The sequence below is a fragment of the Protobothrops mucrosquamatus genome, unplaced genomic scaffold, assembly GCF_001527695.2.
Source record: "Protobothrops mucrosquamatus isolate PMUCROS unplaced genomic scaffold, P.Mucros_1.0 scaffold_19, whole genome shotgun sequence".
Taxonomy (NCBI): Eukaryota; Metazoa; Chordata; class Lepidosauria; order Squamata; family Viperidae; genus Protobothrops; species Protobothrops mucrosquamatus.
This window is the reverse complement of record NW_015386095.1, coordinates 2025332-2053019: the sequence shown is the minus strand read 5'-3', so window position 1 is coordinate 2053019 and position 27688 is coordinate 2025332. Positions and strand designations below refer to the sequence as shown.

The following is a 27688-nucleotide window of genomic DNA, read 5'->3' as shown; positions in this document are numbered from 1 at the left end:
TGGATTCAAAAGGAAATATGTGATTTGTAGTATAACATCTTGCACCTGTTGCCATAACCTTAAAACTGTATTTTCCTGGTCTCCTTCTTCAATCTCAAGAAAAGACAGCCTTTCTAAAGAGTTGCCAGAAATGTTAAATGAAGTATGAGAAACAATTGGGTTACTACATTTTCTCCTGGATATCAATATTTCAAACCCAAATTCATCATCACTAAAAGGCTTATAAGAATATTAAACCATTGAAAATTATTATGCCATTTTTTTCTCACCCAGTTACAATCATTGCAACATACCTGGTACCTTTCTATTCATAAAGGTGTAGCTTTGACTTAGGGCATAAATGTTGTCCATTATGTTGTCTTTATGGGCAGGCAAACCATCAACAGGGGTTGATAAGAGTACAGGCATTCCCCGCCTTTTATTTTGAGTGGCCTCCAGGTCATTGCTGCCAAGAGAAACAAAATAACAGGAATACATAGTTGGAAGGGACCTTGGAGGTCTTCTAGTCTAACACCCTGCTCAAGCAGAAAACCCCATACCATTTCAGACAAATGGTTAACCAATCTCTTCTTAAAAATGGAGCACCCCCTGACAACTTGTTCCATTGTTTAATTGTTCTAACTGTCAGGAAATTTCTCATTAGTTCTAGGTTGGTTCTTTCCTTGATTAGTTTCCATCCGTTGATTTTTTTCCTATCTTCAGGTGCTTTGGAGAATACATTGATCCTCTCTTTCTTGTGGCAGCCCCTCAAATATTGGAACCCTGCTATCATGCCATCCCTAGTCCTCCTTTTCATTAAACTAGACATACCCAATCCCTGCAACTGTTCTTCATAGGCATGTTAATTTTCTAACATCTATTTTAATTTTGCTACATGTCCTCAAGCCACAAGTGAGTACTGTGACTTCTAATAACAGCAACTCCACACTTTCTTTAGACTTCAAATACTTTTAAAAGACATCTCCTGATATAAACTGTTTGCCCATATGTGCTCTGTCAGTTGTGTTTGTGGTACTTTTTATACTGGCAAATAGAGTTCTCTTATGATTCTGTTGCCCAAAATATTTCTACCTCATTAAAAAAAAGTGACGCATTTCAGGTACATTTTTCTCAATAAAAAGTGTATGTTGTATCACTGAACCATAGCCATTCTGATGTGTGATGGGCAGGGCTTTTTTTGTCATAGAATGCCCAGAACGGAGTTCCGGCACCTTTTTTGGATGGAACCTTGTAGAGTAGGCAAGGCGGGTTGTATGACATGTGTGAGTTCCAGCACCTTTTTTTTTTTAAACAAAAAATGCACTGGTGATGGGTGATATGATCTTGCCTTGAACTGTGAGATGAATGGCTTATAAATTTAACAGTAATAAGGCATATATGGATTGTAGCATCATGAAAATGCCATGCAGTGGTCAATCTGAGGAAAGTTTATGTTGGCATAAATGAACAATCAAGGAATATTAGGTTCATGTATTTCTCCTTCCCTTATATGTAAGCATTTACTGTTTGAGATGGCCCACAATCAGCAATTTTCATTGAAACAGCACAAGAAGGAAGGCAGTGTGATAGACAAAGGAAGGACTATGTGATTCTATAGGATATGTCAAGAATCAGAGTTTCTCATCAAAGGCTATTAGACTTGTGTTGTCAGGCACAATGGCACTGTTAGAAGAGAGATACTTTGCCTTCCTTCCTTTGCCTCAATCATAATCAGTAAAACATTCTGCTCCAAAACTATTTTACACTTTGCTATCAATAATGTAAAAGTACATACCTTCCGTATTGCATTTCCAAATGGAAGATATGTTATTTATTCTTGGCAGCAAGGTATGGGAGTTGAATGTTTAATGCTATTAACTTAAAAATGCCATAGTGATAAAAAATATAACACTACAAAAGGAAAAATGCAATTATATCACTGTATCTTAGCTGCATTGTATTACGCACATGGAGTAGTATAGCAGGTTTGAGCTTGAATATCTTATTCCCCGAATGTTAACTCTTAGATAATAGCTATAAATAAGAAAGCTAGGGAAACGTTTCCTCTTTCTCCTGATTAGAACCATGGGGAGCGCCACTGCAGGCCTACAGCACCACTGCAACTGTTCAGATGTAGCCATCAAAGCAATAGCCCAATGATATTGCCTACTACAGTGATGGTGAACCTTTTAGAGACCGAGTGCCCAAAAGCTGGCCCCGCCCCCGCTCCATCCCCTACCCCGTCCCCCATCCTCCGCCCCGCCTGCCCGCAGGGCCACTCACTGCCTCCAGGGCCCGCCGCAGATCGCCCAGGCAGCCCAGCAGCGCTATGGCGGTCATGCCCTCTGCCTGCGCCCTGCAGCATCAACTGTGCACAATGGGGTGTGAGGGCAGAGTCTTGTCTACGCTGCCTGGCTGCCATGTCCTTGGCTGAGCTGCTCCGCGTGGGCCACACTCAGGGGCGACTCTCCTTCAGGGGGGCTGCTGGAGAGGAGGGGGTCACGGGGGGAGGCATGGCTGGGGCAACAGCACGTGTGCCCACAGAGAGGGCTCCGAGTGCCGCCTCTGGCACCCGTGCCATAGGTTCGCCACCACTGGCCTACTATGTTACCTACATTACTGCACCTAATTCTTGCTAAGTGCAGAGGATGGACTGAGTCTTAAGAGTGTACAGTTCTTGCTAGCAGTTTTTCCACAGAAGATTCTAAAAAAAAAACCCCATAGGTTTTCTCCATTGGAATTTAATAGAAAGGTAAATGGTGATGACCTCATCAGTGTGGATGGGCCAGCCACTGTTTAAGGGGGACAAAAATGGTATTTTTCTAATAGTTATTTCCTCATTGCTAATCCCTATTTCGTTATTTTATTGTTTCAACTTGCGCGTGTGTTTTTTTTTTTACTTATTTAACCTATTCTGTATGCATTTTATTAAAAAAAAAGGTCTCTGATCATGAATAAATAAATATCTTTCTACCAGTATGTTTGGGATGTGTAATTCTCTTCCATGAAACATTAGAAATTGAGAGTGATTAACCCAAAACCAAGCAGTAAACTTCCTCATTAATGAAGTTTCATTCACTGGCCCCTTCTAAGAATTCTTGCCCTATTCAGCTTGTTAAGCTCACTGGACAACCCAGTGCTGCATAATGAGAATAGCTTGCTTCCAGAAGTTGTGGGTGCTCCATCACTGGAGGTTTTTAAGAAGAGATTATACAGCCATGTGTCCAGAAAGGTATAGGGTCTCCTGCTTGGGCAGTGGGATTGAACTAGAAGATCTCCAAGGTCCCTTTTTGTTATTCTATATTCTATATAACCTCATATTAACGTTTAGTCCTATGACCTCTCTTTGGGCTTGGGAAGTTGCCTGTGGTTATAATGGCAATTTCTGAGATCTACATGGTCATGCATGGTTTTCTTCCCCCTGGTCACATGACCAAACAAGATCCGGTGATTTTGCAGCTGGTGCAATTTTCCCCCCTCCTCCTTGCTGCTGCATGGAGGACCAGGGAAGTGAATCTTTTGTTGCAGCTCTTGTTGCTCCTTTCATTGCTATTGCCTTGAAGACTGGAGTATTGGGGTTGCCTTTCTTTTTCATTATAGTACTGTGCTTATTTGTAAGTACAAGAAGTCCTCAACTTATGAGGATAAATGAGCCCAAACTTTCCGTGACTAAGCAAGGCAGTTTTAAGTGAGTCACAACCCATTTCATAACCTTTTTTGCCATCATTGTTAAGCAAATAACCACAGTTGTTAAGTGAATCACATGATCATTAAGCAAATCTGGCTTCCCCCGTTAACTTTGCTTCTCAGATGCTCTCTAGTAAGGTTGCAGATGACAATCCCGAGGCACAGGGATGCTGCAACCATTGTAAATACTGTGTTTCCACGAAAATAAGACCTGGTCTTATATTTTTTTTCCTCCAAGAGAGGCATTAGGTCTTATTTTGGAGGATGTCTTATTTTTTTCCAGGAGCTGCCCCACGCGCCCTGCACCCGCTTACCATGCTGCACCCTCTTCTGCGAGGTCTGTTGTGTTGTAGCCACTGCCGCAAGGCACATCCTGCTGCCATTTCTATTATGAGCAGCGTCCCGCTGCCATTGCCACCACGAAGGGCATCCCACCGCTGTTGCTGCCACCACAAGGTGCGTTGTGCTGTCTGCCACGAGGCGCGTCCTGCCGCTGTTGGCGCCATCACTGCGAGCCGTGTCCTGCCGCTGTTGCCACATAAGGAGTGTCCTGCTGCCATTGCTGCCATGAGACACATCCTGGTGTGGCCACCGCCACAAGGCACATCCTGCTATGTTGCTGCCGTCACAAGGTGCGTCCTGCTGCTGTTGCTGCCGCAGCAAGACATGTCCCGCAACGTGCCTCATGGCAACAGCAACAGCGGGACACACCTCAGGGCAGCGTGATGTGCCTTGCGGTGCAATGGTGGCAGGAAACGCCTCATGCCGGCAGCGGCAATGGCAGCAGGATGTGCCTCTTGGCAGTGTCAATGGCGGCTCAATGCACCTTGCAGCGGCAGCAAGAGCCCTGTGATATGGTAAGCGGATGTGGGGCATGTGGCGCAGCTTCCCCCTCCCCCCAACCTCGTGTCTTAGGAAATAAGTAGGACTTATTTTTGGGTTAGGGCTTATATAAAGCCCACCCCAAAAAATCAAGCTAGGGCTTATTTTTGCGGTAGGTTTTATTTTCGGGGAAACACGGTAAATGCCGGTTGCCAAGCACCCAGTTTGATCATGTGACTTGTGGAGATGCTGCAACAGTCAGAAGTGTGAGAACTGGTCATAAGTCATTTTTTTTAGTGCCATTGTAACTTTGAGCAGTCATTAAACAAATGGTTGTAAATAGAAGACTACCTGTATTTTTTTCCCCCATTACTATGTTTGTTTGCATTTGCCTTGGAATTGCTTGCAGAAATACTAGCCAGCATCTACAGAAAGCACATTCAGTACTGAAAAGTTCTGGAACAAAGGGAAATTGTTTAGTCTAACTGTTGCTTTCTTGGTTTTTGTAATCAGCTTTTGCACCAGAGAAATTTCATGCAAGCTTGGGAAACATGTACATGGATGCGATATACTGAAGGGGGGAATAAGAGAGTGTACGGGAGTGATTGATGTCTTTCTTATGATGTAATGGCTCTATTGTCTGATTTTCATTGACTAACAAAGTTTATAAAGCAATGCCACCAACTTTCTAATGCGTGGCATTTCTGGACATAAGTCTGCCAGCGTTCCAGATTGTTGGCCACCCAGCTGCTTAATTTGATCAAATAAAGTGCTGCTTGATCAAGAAGTCTCCGCTTGGGTTATCTGATTAGACTGATATGGTATCTCAAGTTCAAGTAAGGGACTGGGACCTTACAGTACCGTCAGGTTCCTTTGCATTCTACTACATTGTGTTTGTTCGCATGGGTTTTATATTTATTCACCTCTTCTTAGCATTTACCAATAACCTGCTTCACAGGATCATTAAAAGAATCAGCAACGCCTTTACGCTTATTAAAACATCATTACTAGCAGTATTTTCCCCCTCTTCTCCCGATTTTAAAATCAAAAGTACTGGGCTGGGGAAAAAAAAAATCAGTGGCTTAATTTCTACAAAAAAGGTTTTCGTAAAGGGGCTACGCTCTCGTTCCCAGGGCTTTGGGGAGGTGGGATTGTCGTTTGGCTTGCGACGCATATCTCCCCGCCACAGGAGGACGGAACTGGGTGCTGAGCCCGGGTCTGCTGGAATCGGCTCCGGGGGATAGAGCCGGGCCGATCTCGTCTCGACAGCTCTGCAGAGAAAGACCTTCTCTCCTCGCCCCGTCTGAGAGCAACGCCGTCCGCGGACTGGCACTTTTTGCCGCCTTGCCATTGCCCATCAGGACTACGCGCGCGCGCGCCTCGGCCTTGCTCTCCCCTCGGCGGGGCGCTAACATGGCAGCGCTCTGCGGCGGACTGACAGCCCCTTCCGCCCGCTGCAGACCCCTGGTTGGCCGTGAGGAGAGCCGCGAAGAAGCTCCGCGGCTGGCCTCCCGTGTGGCTGCTGTTGGTACTGCGCTGCCGGCGCCGCGCCCTGCCTCGGCTTTCCGCTCTCCATCCCGCCTCGTTTGGGAAGCGGTTTCGCAGCGGGGGCGGAAAGTTCCCTCCGGCGACGCCGCCCGCGCAGGTAAGCAAGCCGCCGGGGCTGGGTGGAAAGAGAGAGACTTCGGCCTGGGGGTCCTTTCCCTCTCGGTACTAAATGGGCTATGTAGGAGTAGGGGGCGTGTGGCTTTGGGAAGCGGAAAGGCCTCCTGGCTATTTGGGAGCAGCGTCAGATTCAACGGTGGGCTTTAGCCGGGGTTGTAAGCCCCTTCGAGGCCGCAGCTAAACGGTACCCTAAATAAAAAAAAAAAATCCCGTCGCTGCAGCAGAGATGGCGAGAAGAACGATTTATTCGCCAGTCGCTGCAGCGCGGTGGTCAAGGGCTTCTTTCAGACGCCCCTGGTTCTCCTCCCTCCCCCCCGGCTCCCAGCCTTGGCCTTGGAAGAAAAATAACTGTTACGTTACGCAGTGTTTCTCAACCTTGACAATTTTAAGGCATGTGGACTTCAACTCCCAGAATTCCACAGCCAGCAATGCTGGCTGTGGAATTCTGGGAGTTGAAGTCCACATGCCTTAAACTTGTCAAGGTTGAGAAACCCTGCGTTAGAGGAAAGCCCGCCGCCCGCGTCTTAACTGGAGAAGATGGAGCGTTTTATCCAGCTGCAGGGTTACGCCTGGGAGGAGTAGGAACCTGGCGTCGTGTTTGGAAATGCTAAAGAAAGGGTAGCACGCATATTACTTGGGTTTGTTTTACGAACAAATGGGAAATACCAGCTCCCATACGAACTTAGTTGAATTCAGTGGGGCCTTTTCCGGGATACTCAATGGAAGTCTTTACTCTTTTAGGTGCTGTTGGATGAATGGTAAGGGTATGTGTATTGACAGCAGTGGAAGTTTCCCTTCCTGCTCCTTTTCTACAGCTTCCCACTATTTGGGCTGAGCCAATACTCTGGAACAAAGGAGGAGGAATTTTACCTGGAATAGGTTGAGGTTGGACAACCTTGGATACAAGAATGAAAAGATTTCAAATGTTGCTTCTTTATCTCCAGTTCTTGTGTACCTTAATTCTTGGGCTCGTGAAAGAACAAATGAGAAACAGGGTTGCCAGTGAAGTTCTTTTAAAAAAGAAACCAAGATTTCACACTCTAGCCCAGATTCTACGCAAACCCCCCAAATAACAGCAAACATAATACATCAGTTTTAAATTGAATTATTTTTACCTGTTAATTTACCCATGGTCAGCAAGGTTTCCTAAAACAACCAAGATTTCACCCTCAAATAAACCCAGATTTTACACACACACACACACACACACGATAACAAATACAATCAGTTTTAAGTTATTTTTACCTATTTAATCCATACAATATAATGTAATGTATAGAACAGGGGTAGGCAACCTTGACTCTTTTATGACTCGTGGACTTCAACTCCCAGAATTCCTGTGCCAGCATGGCTGGCTCAGGAATTCTGGGAGTTGAAGTCCACGAGTCATAAAAGAGCCAAGGTTGCTTACCCCTGGTATAGAAAAACTTAAAAGTTCATTAAATATTAAAATAAAAAAATCTACAAACCTAGATAGGGAGTGGGAAATCAGCATCGGCAACTCTGATGAGAAGATAGAATATTTTCATATTTTTTGTGTGACTCTGACACTGAGAAAGGTTCTGAAGATAGATATATATGTGTTGTTGTGACTTAGATTAAGGCTTGGTATAGGCAAGGAAGAATGTTGGATAAAAAGGAGGAAAAATTTCAATAAAAATTTATTGAAAGTTTTTTTTTTAAATTAAAATGTCAGTTCAGTATGACAACTATAAACCCTACTCCTTTTTACGCATGTTGTATGTATGGCCATGTAAAAAGGTGGGGTTATATCATGCAATTATGGCTGACATAATTATTTTTTGACCTTTCCATGAGGATAAATCTGATTTCAAATGAAAAATTGATCTGGGTTTGTATGTTGGTTACTGTAATTGCATATAAGAGTATTTATAAATGTTCTTTCAGATCTATTTAGCATCAAACAATCTCAAGAATCAGACTTCTTTTGGGTAAGAGCCTTAAGCCAAATTTTATGGAAACATTGTTTTATAATTAGGTAAGATGATTTGGAATATGTTTCCTGGATATTTATCTTGTAAAATCCCCCAAATCAGATCTGCATAATCATTTTTGATAACAGAACAGAATAACAGAGTTGGAAGGGACCTTGGTGTCTCTAATACAGGGCTTTTCAACTTTTTCACCCATTGTACCACTTTTAGGATATGGCAATATCCAAGTACCACCAGTCGCCTAGCAAGGTGTCAAAAACTTGATGACCAAAAAAAAAAAAAAGGAAAAAAGTGATAAAGTACAGGCAGTCCTCGACTTATAACAGTTCGCTTAGTGACTGTTCGAAGTTACAATAGCACTGAAAAAAGTGCCCCCCAAGCCACAGCCGAGCAAGACGCCTGCCCGCCCGGCGGCACTCTTCCTCCTGTCTGAGGTTTTCATTGTTGTGAGCATTTCTGTTGAGGATTGGCAGCGGGGGTGGGGTGGGGGGGTGTTTGGTTTTTATTCTCCCCCCCCGTCTGTGGGTGGCTGCAGCAGGTTTTGGTCAATTCACAAGACCCTGGGACACTGTGACCGTCATAAATATGAATCAGTTGCCAAGCATCTGAATGTAAATCACAAGACCCTGGAGATGCTGCAACATTCCAGCTGATTGGCGCTTCTTCTGGGCTCAGCAGAAGCGCCAGGATCAGCGCCGAGCTCCAGCTGGAGCCTGGTGCTGATCCTGGTGCTTCCACTGAGCCCTGACAGCCCTGCAGCTCCAGCCATCTCTCACTCAGGCTTGTGCGGTGCTGCCACCGGTTCAGCTCATTCCCCTCCTCCCCTACCAATTTTCTAGGATGCTTGCGTACCATCTGCCAGGTGCCAATGTACCACAGGTGGTACCCGTACCACTGGTTGAAAAGCCCTGACCTAGTTGGCTTCTATGTCTAAGGCAGTGGTTGAAAAGCCCTGCTCTAATAGTCCAACCCCCTGCCCAAGCAGGAAGCCTTATCCCATCTTAGACAAATGGTTGTTTAATCTCTTCTTAAAAATTTTAAGTGGTGGAGCATCCACAACTTCTGAAGGCAAGCCAGTCCACTGATTAATTGTTCAAACTGACAGGAAATTTCTCCTTATTTCTCTCCTTGATTAGTTGCCAGCCATTGCTTCTTATTCATTTTAATAATTCATTTTGGTAATCAGTTTTGTGGGATGATTAGGGGAAAAAGGCAATCATTGAGAGAAAGTGCTGGTGGCTTCTGTCTTAAATCCCTACAAATCATTATAGTAAGTCTAGCATTCTCTATTTGTGAGAAACAAGGTTTGTTATATATATACTTTCAGCTTCAATCTTTGCTTGTCTTTTTTTTTTTTTAAAAAAAATGTAATTCCATCATGTTTGTCTTACAGAACTCTTGGTCCTGTTTGGTTTTGCTGGCTTGAAATAATCTTTTTTCCTATAAATATTCATATCTTATTACAAGGACGTTAAAGTGAAAAGTAAGTGTTTATTTATATAGCAAACAGAACTGGAGTGATATAGAAAATTGATTTCAGTAATCTGACTTTTATTCAGATGCTGATTGTAGAAATAAAGGTCATTTTTTAAATTAAATTTTATTTTATTAATAAAAAACTTTATCAGTTTTAATATTTTGTTGATGATATACAGTTGACCACTATCTATGCAGAAGATTCTATGAAGTATCATTCACTTGATTTATGTCTGCTTGCTAGAGGGACGTTGCTTTCTGGATTATAAAAGACTATTTCTTTTGACAAGACTAATTTATCTTTGAAACAATGAACTAAAATAGGACAAAGATTTTGAGCTAGATTATTTTTAACCTCCAGTTTTTAAAACACTGTATCTTAACGTTTGTATTTCAGCATATATGAGTAATTTGTTAAAAAGTCTAAATTTACCTTGCAAGAGATTTTCTCCTGTTGTCTGTTTAGAATAAGGGACTTCCTTATTGTAAAAATATAAGCTTCTCAGAAGAAAATTAGAACTAAAACATGGGTTCAGATTTGATTTTGAGATTGAACAACAAACCATTTTATACAAGACATGTTGCCCATATATATGTGACAAAATGCATTTGTATTGATTGTTATGTGCAAATCATATACTGAAGTTCAAAAGTTTCTGCAGTTTCCTAACATGAAAAAGTAGGTTCATATATAACCTTTATTATATGAATTTAACATTTAACATTCCTCTGTATTTCTGAAAGTACAGTAAATTGTTATAGGAAAAGCTATTTACATTCTGTCTATTTTCATTGTTTTTTTTAATGTACTATGAGGTTAGATTTTTCTTTTTCTGTACCTCTGTCATGGTTAGAATGTTTAAGGGATTACATTTTACCATCTATTCCTTTTCAATTGCTGCATTGTGCCAGGATCTGCAGTGAGTTGGTATGTTTGTTTTGATTATTTTGTCTTTACCTATAGCTATAGGAGACTCTAATATTGTAAACAAAACACGTGCTAATAGTCACTCAGAGAAGGAATGTATTTTGAAACATCAGTATTTTGAAGATAGGAAGTAATTTTCCAATATGTGTTTGATATGCACAAAAACCTAAATATACTTTGGATTTCATAATAGACAACTTTTAAGCTTAAAATGTTGACAACTCTATGTGCAAATAGAAATATACATCAGTTCAATCATCATTATGGAGTAGAAAAGATTGACAGTCTATCCTTCCTTTGCCAGTCACTTTTGAATATAAAACAGTAAAAATAAACAGTAACTGTAAACAAGAAATCGAATAGATTGGTGGAAGTTTTATTTATTTGCTATTAAATTAATATAGCTGTCCATCTTACATACGTGACTCGGGACAGCTTACAATAAAACAAGTAAACAATGTATAGACAAATATAGTATTTCACTGGCCTGCTTGGCACTCAGTATCCACAAAGACAGCTTATCTGCTTTTCTCTGGTGGCAGAGATATATATCTGTTTGTCTGTTGCTGGACAGTATGTCTCTATGTTATGTGTATAGCCATGCCAGCTATTCTTCTAGAATAAAAAAAGCACAATAGGTTGGTCATATGACCATCCCTTTTCACTTAGCATCAGATCTCTTGGTTTGTAATTTTCACACAAAGCAGGATGCTGTCCCACTAGCCAGCATGGAAATGGAGCAAGCGATGAGTTTTGTTTCATTCTGTGCCGGGCAAGAATACGACAAAAACATTGTTCTTCACACTCTGCTCAGAAGTCGGTGCCTTGCAAAAAAGATTTTGTCTTTCCATTAGCAGTCAGTGCACTCAGAGAGATTGTAATTATTTATGTTTTGGATAACTAGATGAATATTTAATCAAAAGACTGAGACAAGGCCTAGCAGGATTTCCTCTTGCAAGGATGAGAAATGATATTGCGTAATATATTGTTCTAGTTTAATTGGAATCAATTTGGTCCATAGCCAATGATATATGGCATTCAGCTTTGATGTTAATTCTCTGGTTTGTTTGATCTTCAGAACATTTACTTCATAGAATACTACTTCAGTATGGCATAAATTCATTGATTGATGAATGTTGCTTATTTTATCACTTGATGTCTTAGATACTACATTTATCTCAAAATAAGGTGGTACCGTATTTAAGGTTTCCTATCCCAAAACGAAAAATAGAATTTAAAAAAACTATAAACAAACACAAAGATCTTGTGCAATGCTCTTCTTTCCCACTGTGTCTACCTATGGTTGTTAGTTTAATCTGAAAGTAATCCTAGGATTTTGTTGTTCACCAACAAAACACTTCATCCAATTTGTGTGTGAGTATGCTTGTTAAATGAGTACACTCCATACATGTAATTCTTAATCTGCTGAATCAAATATATCACACTGATTTTAAAAAAATTATGATTATTATAACTGCTTAGGGTGTTATTTAATATGCTGCCTTTAACAAGTAGACACAAATTTGTATTGAATAATGGTTTAGTGTAGAATTTGACAGCAGTGATAAAATTATATGGATGTTTAATTCCATCTTTCTCAGCTACCAAAATTGAGGATGTCTCAGGATCCAAACATACCAAATGTAACTGAGGGAAAATCAGATGTGTCACAGGATAATCAACAGGACCATGTGGACAATGCAGAGCAGTGCGTCCGAAAGAAGATTCGTCAGAACACACCAAGTCCTAGTAGAAGTAGTATATCTGAGGGTAAGCAAAATTATTCCAATAGAATACTTTTTATAATGAGCAAAACAATTGTCCCGCAGGTTTCCTTTTGATCTGCACATCTATGTATCCTTCTTCTGATAAATGGAACATTACCCTCACCTCAAAAAATCTCAGAAACTGCTCACTATTAATGTGTTTTCCAAGAAAATTACCTGTATAGGGATTGGGGCAAAGCCTCTTTTCTGCAATGGTGAGACCTTTTTCTTTACCTAATTTCTCTATAGAAGAATCTTTTCATTAGTCAGATTAAATGCCTTACCATTTATGTTCCAGGAAGGAAGATTCAGCAGTATGCCACCACAAGTCCCCTGGGCCCTTGCCCAAACAGGATGATCAAAATACTCTTGGACATTCTGTTGCACTGCCCACTTAATCAGCCACTGTGCTCTGAATAAATTCTGTTCCTACTAATTTCTTGCTTGGTTTGGTTAGAATTAAAAAATGCCTGCAGAAATGTATAGGGTTTGCTATCATTGTTTGATTATAATTGTTATACAACAGCTTTGAGATTAATTTTAGCAGCACCTACGGTCAGATTTATCTCTGCCTTGATGGTTGATAATATTATTAATTTCCTGCGGAAGGTGTTTCCTTTTGTTTTTTTCTGACCACATTGTGTTTGATATTTTGGTCTTGATCATAAATTAACTAAACTAAACACATATTAAATAAATATGTATTATGTATACATTAAAACCTTCACTACGATACTGTACCGTGTCCCAATAAATGTTGAAAAACAAACTAATTAGCAAGTTAATGTCTGGCTAACATAAAACTTCCCAATCTTCAGTCTTCCAGTCTGGGACATTTTTTGAATTAAGAACTAAATGCAGATTCTATTTTGCATTTCTGTTTCATCCTGCACAGATGGCCCTTTGTTTATCCTTGATCTCTGTTTGCCACTAACTATCTCTTATCCATAGTATGGATATGATAATGAAAATAATAATGATAATCAATACATTGATAAAAATGCCAAATCCAGTCCAAACACCTGGCTGAATGTGCAACCAACCATAATAATATAATTTCTTTATCCAACATTTCAATTTCCTTTCCTTTGGGGCAGACCTTCATTTTTAGATGTGTCACAGTTATCTTTTTTGTGACCATGTTTTCTTAGAAAAGAGATGAAAAGAGACTGAGTATGGAAAATTTGAATTGAATCCTGTTAGAATTATGTCAACATCATAATTAAAGGCTTCCTGGTATTAATAGCAATAGCACTTAGACTTATATACTACTCCACAGTGCTTTACAGTGGTTTACAATGTCAGTATATTCCCCCCCAACAATCTGGGTCCTCATTTTACTGTCCTCGGAAGGATGGAAGGATGAGTCAACCTTGAGCCGCTCAGGATCAAACTCCTGGCAGTGGGCAGAATCAGCCTGCAATACTGCATTCCAAACACTGTGCCACCACGGCTCTTTATAAAGATTTCCTTATGCTTAGCATACTGTAGTTGGATTGTATTTTCCTTCTAATACCCAAAATATTGGTCCTGATAACTGTACAACATGATCGATTCTTAGGAATTGTAACATAAAACATTTTAGGCTGTACTTAAATTGCTGGATTCAGCTGTGTTTGTTAATTAATGTCTATAATTTATTCATTAGTTTTGTATACCACCATTAGTTCCTGTATTGGGTGACTTTAGGCAAGTCACTCTTTCTCAGCCCAACTTACCTCACAGGATTGCTATTTTAGGAAAAATAGAAGGAGGAAGATATGTTGCAGTAGTGGCCAAAATTGTGGAAGCCTTTTGGGAAAAGTGTACAGTAGAAATGCCACCTTTGGTTAAGTTCCCACCAATTTTTCTTCTAATTTCTTTATAACTGTAGCCTTGTTCACTTAATAATATTATTTTACATCGCTTTCTGGGCGACAAGTGAACTCTTTGCACCATTACTTTAATTTTGTTAAGTTTTACAAGTTCACTAAATGAAAGAACACAAAAAAACCCAACCAACTTGATAGCAATCACATAACACACTGACAAATGTCCTCCTCTCAGCTTCAATACATGACATCAATAACTGAATCCTACTGTGATCTGATTGGCTCATTGCCAAAACAAGATGACACCTGACTGGCTCTCTAAACACTCATGCTCATTGGCTACAATCAGATGAAGGAAAGCTACCTAATATCAACCTAAGCAAGTTGTGCTTCCTTTTTCTGGTTATTTGGCTATAACTTTTCATAGAATATAGTATAGTTAATTGAACAAACTTTGTTGCATTACATTCTTGATTAAATTATCTTTCCATTGATATATAATTTTATGGTACTACTCCCAAAAAAAGTGGTGTTATTAGCCATCGAACCTCAAAAATATAATTTTCCCAAAAGGTTTTCACAATTTTGGCCACTACAGTAGATATGTTTGCTGCCTTGAGTTATATAAAGGTGGAATATAAATAAATATGAAGTAAATATTGATAAAGCAGTGGTTGGGTGATTGCTCATTGAGCCCATCTTTTCTCCCCATGTGGCTTCATCCTCATCATTTCACTCCCTATCAAAATCTAAAACTATAAGAGAATTGCATTGAGAGAAGTTGACAAGAGGCTTAGAACAGAGGACAGATCCTTATCTGGTAATATCAAGAATTGGTTTGGGGTGAAAACAGAGAAGAGAGAATAGGAAGGTAAAGAAAGGAATGAGAATGAAAATAAAATGACTATAAGAACAGAAAGTATGAGTCCTGAATCAAAAAATAGATGAATCTCCCAGTGAATGAAAAGTAAAAAAAAAAGGATGATATTCAAGCCGCTTATAACAGCATGAAAATAATTATTTGACAGAGTGCCATAGAAACGTGGGGAATTTGGCAGGCAGGCGGGCAAGCAGACAGGCAAGTAATTAGATAATAAGAGGTAGCTGGATAATAAAAGAATTATATTAAAATGAGGTTGTAAAAAGATTTCTGAATTTATATTTGTGTGCTATGCACAATATTTGTGCATTATGGTTAATGCATACACATAAAATGGTTGCAAAGAGTATTAGAAGAAACAATAAATGAGGCTGAGAAAATGAATTGATTTGGATGTGAATAAGAAACTTGTTTTAGAAGTAAGTGAAAAAGGCTAGAGATGGGGCCTTCAGCAGAATGAATAAATTAAGAATAAAAGTGATAAAATAATCTGAGTTGAAAGTAAAGTGAAAAAAATTAGAGATTTGAATGGGAATGATAATGATATGTCAGAGAGTGAAATTGAAAGTAACTATAAAAGTTAGTGTCCAAGAAAAAAAAAATGAAAAATAATTTAAGTACTGTGAGAATGCTGAAAAATGATAAGGATGCTGGTATAGCTGCTGTAACTGATAAAACTTTGAACATTGGCTGTGCTTTGTTTATGAATGGCAGTGCAGTTTTTTTAACATATGTGAAGGTTGTATCTGCATGATGACTAGAAGATTGCTTATATTGTTTCCTCATACAAAAGATTATGCATTAGTAAGGTAAATATGTTTAGGAAGATTCTTGTCAAAATTCCGATTGAGCAAATGAGCAAAATTTGAGCAGCATCAAGTGGCTTTATGTCTGGCAACAATGTGAAGGCCAGATCTGAAATAATTTGATCATATATAAAGAGTGAATGAAGATCAAATTGTACAACAAATATATGAAGAAAGAGTGAGTGGGATGAGAAGAAAAAGAAGACCAAGAACATTGTATGTGGAGCTTATAGCACCCTTAAAAACCAGAGTAGTGAGAAATTTAAAGAACAAAAGACAATGAATTACTATGTAGATGTGATTAAAAGCTAGGATGACTTGTAAAACAGAAATGTGTTGACTAGTATGAATGATAACAAGATTGGGATAAATTATATCAGTTAATAAAAAAGAAAAATTTTACATAATATTTCTTAGTTCTCTTCTTCACCTTGCATAAGGATTCTTTATTTTGAAAGAGAATAGCGTGATGGGTACATGTATAATGCACGATTATATTACAGCTTCAGGTACTGTATAGCTTGATTGAAATGGTCAGATTGTATGTTGAATATTTTTCAACTAGCAGGATACACTTTGCTGAAGCATATTTCCTTGGTCCACAGCTAGCCCTCCTCAGTTTGTGTCCGTGGAGGAACTGATGGATACAGCAAAAGGTGTTACAAACATGGCCTTGGCCCATGAGATTGTTGTCAATGGAGGTTTTCAGATTAAGCCTGCCGACTTGCCAGAAAACAGGTAAGAGGCCTGTTGTGGGCTGAAAAAATTCTAGAGCTGGGCTGTGATTCATAATCTTAAAGGAAAAGAAGCATGACCAGTGGCTCCAAAAGTGAAGTCACTACTGCCGTTAAGAAATAGATTTGCAACATGCTCAGACCAATGTTGTGGAGTTTTTTCAGAAATGTTCTACACTCCATTAGACTCAGTCTTAAAGAGAACATATTTTTCTTTTATGGAAGAATACCCATGGAAACTTTAAGACCGAAAGAAAATATATTAGGACATAATTATTCATTTTTTTAAATGCAACTGCAAAAATACAATATGAAGTACACAATGTACAGTAAAAGAGCAACACAAGTATTGTATCAGTTATTAAAACACAATAAGAATTGGGCAAGTCATGCCCAAGTGTTGATTGCTTTGCAGAAGGAAGAATAGTTATCATGGATGTTTTAATGTAGAAAAATAAAAATCCTTAAAATCATGTATTCCAAGTTGTGCCACTCTTTCTTTATAGGTGGTATCTTCCAGAGTGCTGTCTCCCAAACCAGGCCAAGCATTCCATTATTTCTTTTCATAGCACATTTTATTGTTTTAGCAACTGCCAGCAACAGTGAAAAGGTCATATATTTTTTAAAAATGGAATTCCATATAGAGACAAACATAGGATAAAGGCAAACAACTCTTATGGGGGCTTGTTTTGTACATTATACATGGAGCTTTCGAAACCTGGGTTAATTGGAGCTCTTCAGCCTCTCTGGTAGCCATTCCCTTTCATATATATGAATGAGTGATAAAACCTGAGTTTCTCTTACTGCCATCATAGTCACTGAGCGTAGCAAGAAATTATCTTGCCTTTTTCTTTTCCATTGTGATTTCCTCCTGAATACATAATCTGTGTGAGTTTGTTGGCAAGAGATTTACCCATGCCTTTCTTTAATGTGTTTCTCAGTTAGCTGCACATCAGAGTTGCTTTTCTTCTAAGTCCCATATGCTGATTATTTTTATATTAATGTTAATGATTTAGTTTATTTATCTTCATTTTGCTTACCAGTCTTGAAAAAAGAGTAAGAGATATTGTCCACAAAGCTTTTTGGGATTGCTTGGAAACACAGTTAAAAGAAAACCCACCTTCATATGATCACGCAATTAAGCTTGTAGGAGAAATTAAAGAGGTAAGATTTGTCATTTGCAAAACTTTGAATGTTTCTTGTCTATCTGCAAATCTAATTATTTAAAAATAACTGAAGTAGCAGCAGTCTATATGCAGCTTTAGTTGTAGAACTAGTGATCTCCAAAGTTTTTTGAATAGCTAGTCAGCCAGGGTGGGGGATAGCAGTGGTGGCAGAAGATGGTGATAAATGTGGAAAGTCCAAATTTTGTTCATGTGACTGGGGCATTGTGATGGACAGAAATTTGAGGATTGGTCATAAGTCCCTTTGTTCAGTACCATTGTTAACTTCAAATGGTTGCTGAATATTAAACAAGGACAATTTATATGTGTTATCTTCCAAATGATCTCATTTACATTGTTGCTAGTACTCTTAAAGTACTAAGGCAGTGGTATCAAACTCAATTTCACTGAGGGCCGCATCAACATTGCGGTTGCCCTGGGGAGGCCGGGTGAGTGTGGCCAGAGTGGGTGCAGCCTAATGGGTGGGCGTGAATGGAGTGAGTGTGGTCTACTGGGTGGGCGTGGCCAGTTCTACATCATTCGCGTCAAGGGTGCCTATGGGGGGCCTGGGCAGGAGTGGGACAGATCTGAGGGTCTCTGGCAGAAGGGAGTGGGACTGGGGCAAGTGCCAAGGCATGGTCCATCGGGGCAAGTGCCAAGATGGCCAGGGCTAAGGCAGCGGGGGCCGTTCCCTCACTGTTTCCAGGATGGCTTCGTGGGCCACATGAAACCACTTCGCTGGCCGCATCCTCCTTGTGTTTGACATGTCTGTACTAAGGTATTCAAAAACAATGGAGTATTATACATGGATTACCAAATGAAGATGTAAAAATGGGCCTTTGTGTCCCATTTTGACTTATAAATGCAGTTTTTGGAATACTGGAGTATGGTATGCTGAGTTAGATGAACTCTGGTTTGATCCATTAAAGAAAGTTTTTTAAAGCCATGATCTATTTGTTTTCTTGCGTTTTGGAAACATGAATGGGCGATGCAAATCCTTTATTTGTAGTTTTGAAATACCTTTCGTTGCTTTGCTGTCTACTTCCTTTAAGACCTGCCATATATTGCTCTAAAGTCTACGAGAACTTTTTATTTTCTAATTATCTGGTTTATGATCTGATACTACTAAGTCATTACGCTAGTCATTCTACAATGCCAATTTGGCTGTACAGTGGCTATAATCTTTTAGAAAAGCCTTTGCCTTCTATATTGAAATTCTGTCCCTTGCTTCTTTGTAGCTTGGTATTGGGAGAGAAAAGTGTTGCAAAAAGCATAAGGCATACAGAGAGAATTGCTTAACCTTTGTTTCATTTGCTTTTTTTCAATTTTTCCCAATTAAACTGTTAAAGAGGCTTTAAAAAAACAACGGAGCAAAAATCTATATTCAACTGCATCTTGAATGTAGTTGGAGAAATTTCCAATTTCAATAAATAAAACTTTGAAACCTATCATTTGATCTTATATTTTTATATGACCTCTTTTCATAGTAACGTAATATTGTTGTAGTGGTTTTTATTTTTGTATGGTGATGACAGCAGTGTAATTAGTATTAGGAGCTAACCAAAAGGACATTACTTTCTTTCAGGCTCTCTTGTCTTTTTTGCTGCCTGGCCATACTCGATTAAGAAATCAGATTACTGAAGCTCTTGATCTGGAGCTGATAAAACAGGAGGCTGAGAATGGTGCCCTTGACATTTCTAAGCTGGCAGAATTCATCATTGGAATGATGGGGACACTCTGCGCTCCAGCGAGAGATGAAGAAATTCAGAAGTTGAAAGACATCCATGAAATTGTTCCCCTGTTCAGGTGCTAGAGGGGAAAAAGAAAAAAAAGGAATAAGTCTTCAGTTCAAAATGGCTTAAACAGCCACATCATTTTAATAGGCATTAAATGCTATATGGGCTACTTGAATATATGTTCCTCTTTGCTTTTTATTGGGGATGTTATGTTAGGAATGAAGAAATTTGGAATAATAAAGGAAGATTATTCTTTGGCTAAGGATAATTCTTGTAATGTTTCACAGTAATGTGTATTTCCAATTCTTTAAGTTGAAAGTTCAAGCCCCTTATAGCAGATCCCAACAAAGTAAAGATTCACACAGTTTTATTTATGAGGTTAAGGTAAAGAAATGGGAAATTATCATGCAGAGTCTTGCAAATTCAGTAAAACTCGTACCTTCATTTATGAATGAATTTAATAGTGGGCTCTTTGTGAATTGTTTGAATCTCTTTTTCCCAGATTAGTTCCCAGATTTCTTGACTGTTCAAAGTTTGCTTTATTTTTTTAAAAGTATGACTAAATCTTGAAAAGTTTAATGTCTTCTTATTTTTTGCAGAGCAATTTTCTCTGTGTTGGATTTGATGAAAATGGATATGGCTAATTTTGCTGTCAGTAGCATTAGGCCACATTTAATGCAGCAGTCAGTAGAATATGAAAGAAAGAAATTTCAGGAACTGTGTGAAAAACAGCCAAGTACGATTTTTCTTGCCCTCCTTTACTAAATGATAAAATGGAAATTATGAAGTGGGTTCAGCATGAATATTCAGTTTCATTTTAACAACTTACTTAACTGTTCAGTAATCAAAAGAATATTAAATAAAAAACTCCATAAGATATGCCCCTGATCCCTGTTTTCCCTCCCATCCAAAATGATGCAAATCAAAACAAATTAAAAACTACTACCAAATGCCTGCATAGTCAATGCTATTTCCAACATCTTTATATATCATAGTTCCAAATAAAAAATTACACCCGATTTCATGGGCTTTGCTATGTAAATCTGGCAACTATTCCCCAAAGCGGAATTTATCTCTTGCGTTGGACCATTGTAAGTGCCCTGGAAAAAATGGACAATAATGGTAGCCATAATTATTCAAGTGTTTTAGTGGTGAAAATGAGTAAATGGGAATAAGAAATGGTGGCACCTATCAATTTTATGATAAATGCTGTATATGACCCCTTCCACTTGTGGACCTGATTTAAGCCCTTCCTGGTTCCTGTTTGGGGCTAGGTGTGTGTGATAACCTGGATTTGAGAGATTATCAATATTTTTTGGGATTTAGGTTGTTGGGAAAGGTTCTGAAGCACATGAGTATTTAGCTGCAGAAAAATCTAGATCAAGTAGATAATTCACACTTTTCCATCATGGTCCTGGGCATGGAATAGAGGCAGCATTGATCTAGTTGGTGACTTTTGTTGGGATCTTGATGGGAAAGTGCACCAATTTTGTTCCTTCTTGACTCTTTTTGATACCATTGACTTGTTATCCTCCCTGAGCATTCATGGAGGTTGGGATTGGTGCACTGTTCTTTAGTGATTTCAAGTCTAACTCAGTAGTCAGTTCTAGTCAGTGGAAATAAGGAAAGAGACATTGGCCCACTATTGTTCCCGTGGTAGGGTACCAGAGAATTGATATTTCCCCCTTGTAATTAACATCTGTATGACATAGCCATGAAACGTTTTGCGTGCAAGTCTTATTGTAGAGAATGGTTGAGTGTAGATGAGGTTCAAAGTAGTTTAAAGTATTAGCTTTCATTTATAAAGCCCTTTGGCTTAGCACCTAGTAGTTACAGGACTGCCTACCCAATCGGGTTCAAACCATCACCTTCCCATGTTTTGAAGAAACATTTTGTTGTATTTGAAAATAGTTTTTATATAACATTAAACATATTCCTTTGATTTTAAATAAATAAAATGTAATTTACTCTTCCAGCATTGTTAATGTTCTTGACTGATAAAATCTCATGAGCTTGAGGAAAGATGAAACAAAGTTAGACTTTACAATCAGTTCCCATCAATACACATTTTAATTAAATCTTCTGTTTCTCATTCCTTGACCGTATTTATCTGTGGACTTAAAATTCAGATGGTAATGAATTGGAGAAGAGCAGAAGAATCTAGGCCCTGAATCTGTTTCTGCCTTTTCCAAGCTTCTAAGAAGTTTTGAACATGGATTTATGATAGTAGTGTTTAATTTCTTAGTATCAGGAAGGAATATTTTGCTGACAGAATAAGAGTCCAGTATTAGCTCATCCTGTACCCACTGAATTCTTTTTGAATTACAAATAATGTAAGGCGTTCCAATTAAAAAAAATGATAGTCATATGTTTAACATGCCTTAAAGTCCACTGATACCAAATAGTTTCCTAGTTGTACCGGATTTTAAAATAATTATTTATTTATAAATAATTCTTCATAGGGTATTAAAGCACTTCAGGGCATTGGAAATGTTTGAAGCAGGGCTTCCATTTTAGGAAAAGTAGTCATTTTAATTATAGCTCTTCTGCCAAACAATGACATGCTGCCATGACTTAAACTCTGCTTTGATCTTTCACAAGAAAAAAATGTTGTTCCTTTCTGGATCTGTTTCAACTCTAGTCATTGATGTGATCTACTTTGTGAGGCTTGTCTAAAATGGAAAAGCAAAGGACTTTGCTTCCATACTTCCTGATTAAACCTTCAAGGTGGGCTGTTTGCTCCAGGGAATAATGCCTTCTGTACTCATAAATGTGTACTCATTTATGCACAGAAGACTGTTGAAGGTCAGCAGAGTAACCAGTTGGAGCACTATATCTCTGATGTAGTACCTCATCAGTTGGAGCACTTCCAAGTCTTAATCCAAGTAAAGTAGCCTTTTAAAGTGTTTGAGATTTTACATGGACTGAAGAATTAACGTTCTTTAATTGATGTGAATCCTTTGTAGTTTTTTTCTCAATTACACTTAAACATTTGGACTAATGAATAGCCCAATATATTCTTGAAAATGTTTGTAGCTATTTAACTTGAGAAATTTACTAGAACTAGTCCATATAAATGGTTACAATCCTGATGAAAAATATGTTAGATTGCCTTATCAGTCAGGCTGTATTCAACAACCTGGGAATAGTATGGATTCTTGACTGGGTCTGTAGGACAATGTTTAAAAAGTATAGCTTCTAGGGACAATGGATGATGTTAATATGACAACAATAATAATCTAGAATACGTGTTCATATATTTTTGTTTTAACAAACCCAACAGCCAACCGATTAAACAAGTAAATTCTTTTAATTTGAAAGTCCAGAAAAATTAGATGAATTGGACGGAATGTTGGAAAATACAAATAGCACAGACTTTTAAATTATCTTCTGACTCCCTTTTTCAAGGATCTGTCTCATCAGAAATCAATATGGAAAAACTAAGAAGTGGGCTTTCTTAGTTATTGAGCCCTGGTTAGTACCTTCCAAAGATACAAAGCCAACATTTTATTTTTAGGCTTGAAAATGTATTCTTTAAATTTAGGTCTGGTTTTTGTATACTGAACTATATTGCAATTATTTATTTTATAAATCACTGGACTCTGGAAAGGCAGTATACATTTATCTTAAATGAATCAATGAATTGGTGGGATAATGACTGGATGAAAAAAAAATTATTCTCCCTCTCTCTCTCTTTAAAATAGATTCCTTAGATTTTGTGACTGAGTGGCTGCAAGAAGCCATGGTTGATCTACAGTCCAAAGTTGCCTGTGCTAATAATAATGATGCTGCATCTGCCAGTAAAGTTCCTGCACTGAGTCCTGTTGCTGTACAAAATCATGCATATATCCAACTACTCAAGTGGAATCATCTGCAGAAACCTTTTCCAGAAGTAACTATATCTGTAATTTCTGAAGTCTAGATAACAACTGTGTGGAATCTTAGGACAGATTTTAAATCAGCCTTGTTCTTAACCCCTCCTGTTAAGGCAATGAAGAATTTAATCCAAGAATGTTGTGTAGTGGAGCTTGTCTTTTGTAAAGGAAAAGAAAAATCTCATTCGTATTAAACTCAAAGTTTCTTTGTGTTTACATTAGGATATTGGGATCATTGAAAGCCTTTTAAATTAAATTGTATTACACTTAAGAGTTGATATGTAGAATGTTGAGTATTATATATGTTAATTAATATTAACATTTTAGAGCTTTGTTTGGATCTTTTGCTGGTAACTGGATTGAAGAAGACAATACATATTTGACTTGACTATTGTTAAGAGATAGTTTATTGGATGCAGAGTTTTATATTTATTAGGTAAGAGGCAGCAAAGAGGTTATGGAACTGTTTATACTTGCATTGAAGAGGGGGGGAAGTCACTTGGGAGTTCTTTTTACACTTCTTTTTCTTGCATTTTTTTCTCTTTTCTTCTAATTTGTATCTTTTATTGCTCTAAAACAGGGGTCCCCAACCACCGGGCTGTGACCCACTACTGGGCTGTGAGCCATTCAGAACCGGGGCCCAGAGCGGCAGGCAAGCATGCATGCGCGTCCCCACTTGCACGAGTGTACGTGCCCATCACTCGACGCAACTGGAGCTGCGCACACACGCTTGCCAGCCACTCATGGGGGACCCTCCTCTCTTCCCCTCCTCCGGTCCGCAAAGCCGAAAAGGTTGGGGAATTCTGCTCTAAAATCTGTAATAAAATTATTTTTAAAAAAATGAAAAATAAGGCTCCATATGTATCTAATAAATAAATGTATCTTCATGGGAAAAAAATAATTATTAATCCTCATTAGAGAGCAAACCTATGTGAAATTACATATAGATGACATTTATACTGGATCCTTTATTTTCACAGAGAATTAATTGCCTTTTTATTATTGTGTTTCTTGGAGTTTTAAGAAAAAGGCTATACCTTCACAAAAACAGTGTATCTGAGACAATGGAATAATTTAATAGCAATATCAGTAAGCTTACTGATTATTTGAGAAGCTGCTAATACTTGTGCAGTTCAAAGCAGCACTGACAAAGATCTCAACAATGGGACAAATGAGAATTCAGTTTTGAGCTGTCCCAAAGGTGCTTTTACAAGAGGCAACTGGACTTCCTTTGTTTTTCCTTGAAGACATTTTGCCTCTGATCCAAGCTATTACCAAAATGACACTTTGTCTTAGACATATGCACCTAACCAGATACAATGCTTACTGCATGAATCAGTTCTTGTAATGTGGTCTAGATTATTTAGGTCAGAGGTTGTGGTCCCAAGCTACCTAGGATTTTAAAGTTAAAACCAGAATTTATGAGTTGTATCAGTCACAGATATTGCTGTAAATAAATTAAGTTTGGATGATTCTCGAGTTGTTTTGATTGCTCTGTTTTGATACACATAGCATGTCTTGATTTATGAGAAATTGCTATCTATATTGGTTTCCATACTAATCAGCTAATTAAAAACTGGAACATTCTGTTCATTGGTATATGAACTTTGCACAAAATGATTTACAGCAGATTTACAACCTCGGGATAAGTGATGGAATCCAATATCTTTTATAATACTGTGAACTTGGCAGTGTTCAACTTTCTCATGATTTTTAATTGAAGAAACTCAATGGGATATTATAGAGAAGTGTATCTTGAATTGAGATATAATAGTAATTGATCAGAAGGAATTATACAACTTTTGATCTTTTGGTCTTGTGTAATTTTACATTTGCTTTTCTTCTTATTTCTCTGAAAACTATCTAGAATAGTTTGGAAGTCAACTGTATTAAGAACTCTGAATAAACCCACTTACGTTAGGCTGTGAGATTTCTTGCTTACCACACTTTGTCATTCTTTATATTCCAAACTTAGATCCATTTTCTGTGCTGAAAATATTTTTGCAGACTGTGTTAATGGACCAAAGCCGTTTCCAGGAAATGCAGCTGGAATTGGATCAGCTTATTCTGATTGGCGCTATTCTTCTGGTCACATTCAATGCAGCAGGCACAGCTCTTTCTGATTTGCCAGCTTTTACCAACAAGCTCAAAATGGCTATCCAAGTATTGTTGACAGGGCTACACCTTCCGTGAGTACCTTGCAGATTTTGGTCACTTATGGTATGAGGCTGAATGGTATTGACATGAAGCTTAGGCCTACCTATTTGAAAGGATCCATATATTTTCCCCAGCTTTTCTCGATAATAAAAAGCCTTACAATTATTGGGAATGTTATTCTCTATAAACCGCTTGGTAGATGTTTCTGAACTTAGAATAAGGAACCTGCTTAAAATCAGCTGACATCAACCTTGCCCAAGTTGGTCTATTTGGCCTATAGATTCTGTGTTCCCAGCCAGCCAGCTAACCTAAAGCTGCCAATGAACTCAACATGTGCATTCTGAAAAATGCAAGTTTGGATTTCCCCCCCCAAATCATAATTAACTCAGTGTGAATAGGAAATGCTACTTTCCATCACTGTCATTTCTTTATGAATTTAATTTCCTATTATATTTACAAAGCACAAAAATGATGGGACAGTTTCTACTAATGCCACTTTTCTTCTTCAAGGTTTTATTGGTTTTTATTTTGGGGCAAGGCTTATGATTTTGCTGACAGATGAATCAGTTTTAAATTTTCATATGAGCTATTCTACTGTAATATGTTTTATCATTCTTTAATTCTTCTAACCTTTGTCTTTAGTTCCTTCAATTTGGGTGAAACTTTGGCTGTCATAAGCGAAAAGATTTGTGCTGAAGTTAACAGTTGCCTTTCCCAGCATGGCTTCACACCGTTTACACCTGAAAAAGTGATTGTGCTTAAAGGACAAATCCAGGCTCTTGCCAATCCTGACAACGCTGTATGCAAACTGATAGGTACATGCTATAGATAAAATGAGTTTTGTGCAATTTATAATTGTCTGCAAGTCATATTCATATTTGAGCACATGCCATAAGTTAAATGTTATTTAAAAAAGGAAATTATTTGGGATAACCTTTGTGATAGGCCATCTCTTTTATATTCATAAACAATTTCTTTTAGCAAAGTGAACGAACTAATGGTTTTAAAAAATTAAGGGGTTTATCCTAGGATAATTGCAGATATATAAAAAACAGGATATGACCCCTTATATTTTATATCTTTGGATGCAATTGGAATACAAAGATGCATTGCGATGTTTGGAGTAGAAAGACAATTATGCTGAAGGAACTTTTAGTATTTATTATTGGGGTAGATTTCTTGAATCAGAAAGCAGCAGAATCCTTTAATTTATTTGACACATAAGTTTAGTTTGGCTCTAGATAAATTAACAAGGTAAATTACGACTTTTTAAGTTGTCTTACTAACTCTCTTCTTTTCTCAAGATTCAAGGATCCAGTTGTTTTTAGAGAATTACCTTGCTTGTGGTCATCAGAAATCACTTCCTCCTGTACTTGGTGGATTGGGCCCAATTCAGAGAGAGCTGGAGGAGATTGCTATCAAGTATATTCGCCTTGTTGACTACAACAAGTTGGTTTTCAGTCCTTATTATGATGCAATTCTCAGCAAAATATTGAATAAAGAGTTTCCTTAGCTGTGAAGAAAACTGAAAAATGCCAGATCCATTTGTATGCAGTCCCCCAACAATAGGGCTCCAGTCCAGGACCAGAAGGCTGTTTTAGTCTGCTTTTACTCTTTTTTGGTCAGAATTATAGGCTGGAAAATGGAAGCTTCCTTCAGAGACCCGCTGTTCATTTAGGATCCCCACAATCAGTTCTGACATGCTCTGTACCCTTCTGTGTCACCTCTCCCTACACAGCCCACTGCTATTCAGAGGCTTCTCTTTAAAACATTGCTTGGGGCAGATACATTAATGCATTTAGGGTAAAATGCAGTATCTCAAGAATTGTGCTGCTCATGCTCCATGGGACTTTTCCAGACGTCCCCAGCATGGTTCGCTTACATCACCGCATTCCACTTGTTCCTTTCAGCCAGTAGTTTAGGAATACAGATAAATTTAGGAATCAAGTGATTTGCTGTATTCTGTTAAAGCGGAATCATACATGGAAAAAAATTGTGAATCTATGCTTGGATATTGTTGCTGGCTCACTGTGGTTACCTTTCATCAGTTGAAGAAACATTGAAACCTTTAAAGAAACAGCTTTCCTAACAAAAATTTCCAAATAGTTCAATAGCAGTGATCAAATATCATGAAATATATATATAAAATATTTTGGCTTGGTATACAGTATAACCTTATTAGCCATAATGGCCATTGGCAACACATTAGGGTAATTATGAAAACTATCCTGTTTGCATAATGCAAAGT

General features: G+C 38.2%; 1 protein-coding gene across 1 annotated transcript; it reads left to right on the top strand.

The window, feature by feature from the left end:
* The first annotated feature begins 9510 nt into the window (after positions 1-9510).
* Positions 9511-27150, top strand: TCP11L1 (t-complex 11 like 1). The gene is made up of 10 exons (XM_015831536.1): positions 9511-9591; positions 12114-12282; positions 16381-16513; positions 17553-17673; positions 19258-19478; positions 20008-20144; positions 23113-23300; positions 25291-25472; positions 26083-26255; positions 26745-27150. Exons 2-10 carry the CDS (start codon positions 12129-12131, stop codon positions 26951-26953), a joined length of 1518 nt encoding a protein of 505 aa, XP_015687022.1. The 5' UTR covers positions 9511-9591; positions 12114-12128; the 3' UTR covers positions 26954-27150.
* The last annotated feature ends 538 nt before the right edge of the window (positions 27151-27688 follow it).

What these genes read in the sequence shown, in the direction of transcription:
- TCP11L1 (XM_015831536.1), top strand. Translation starts at nt 12,129, where the DNA reads ATGTCTCAGGATCCAAACATACCAAATGTAACTGAGGGAAAATCAGAT. An exon ending in GCCGACTTGCCAGAAAACAG is followed by an intron (nt 16,514 to 17,552) that starts GTAAGAGGCCTG and finishes TTTGCTTACCAG; the next exon opens with TCTTGAAAAAAGAGTAAGAG. An exon ending in ACTGTGTGAAAAACAGCCAA is followed by an intron (nt 20,145 to 23,112) that starts GTACGATTTTTC and finishes TCTTTAAAATAG; the next exon opens with ATTCCTTAGATTTTGTGACT.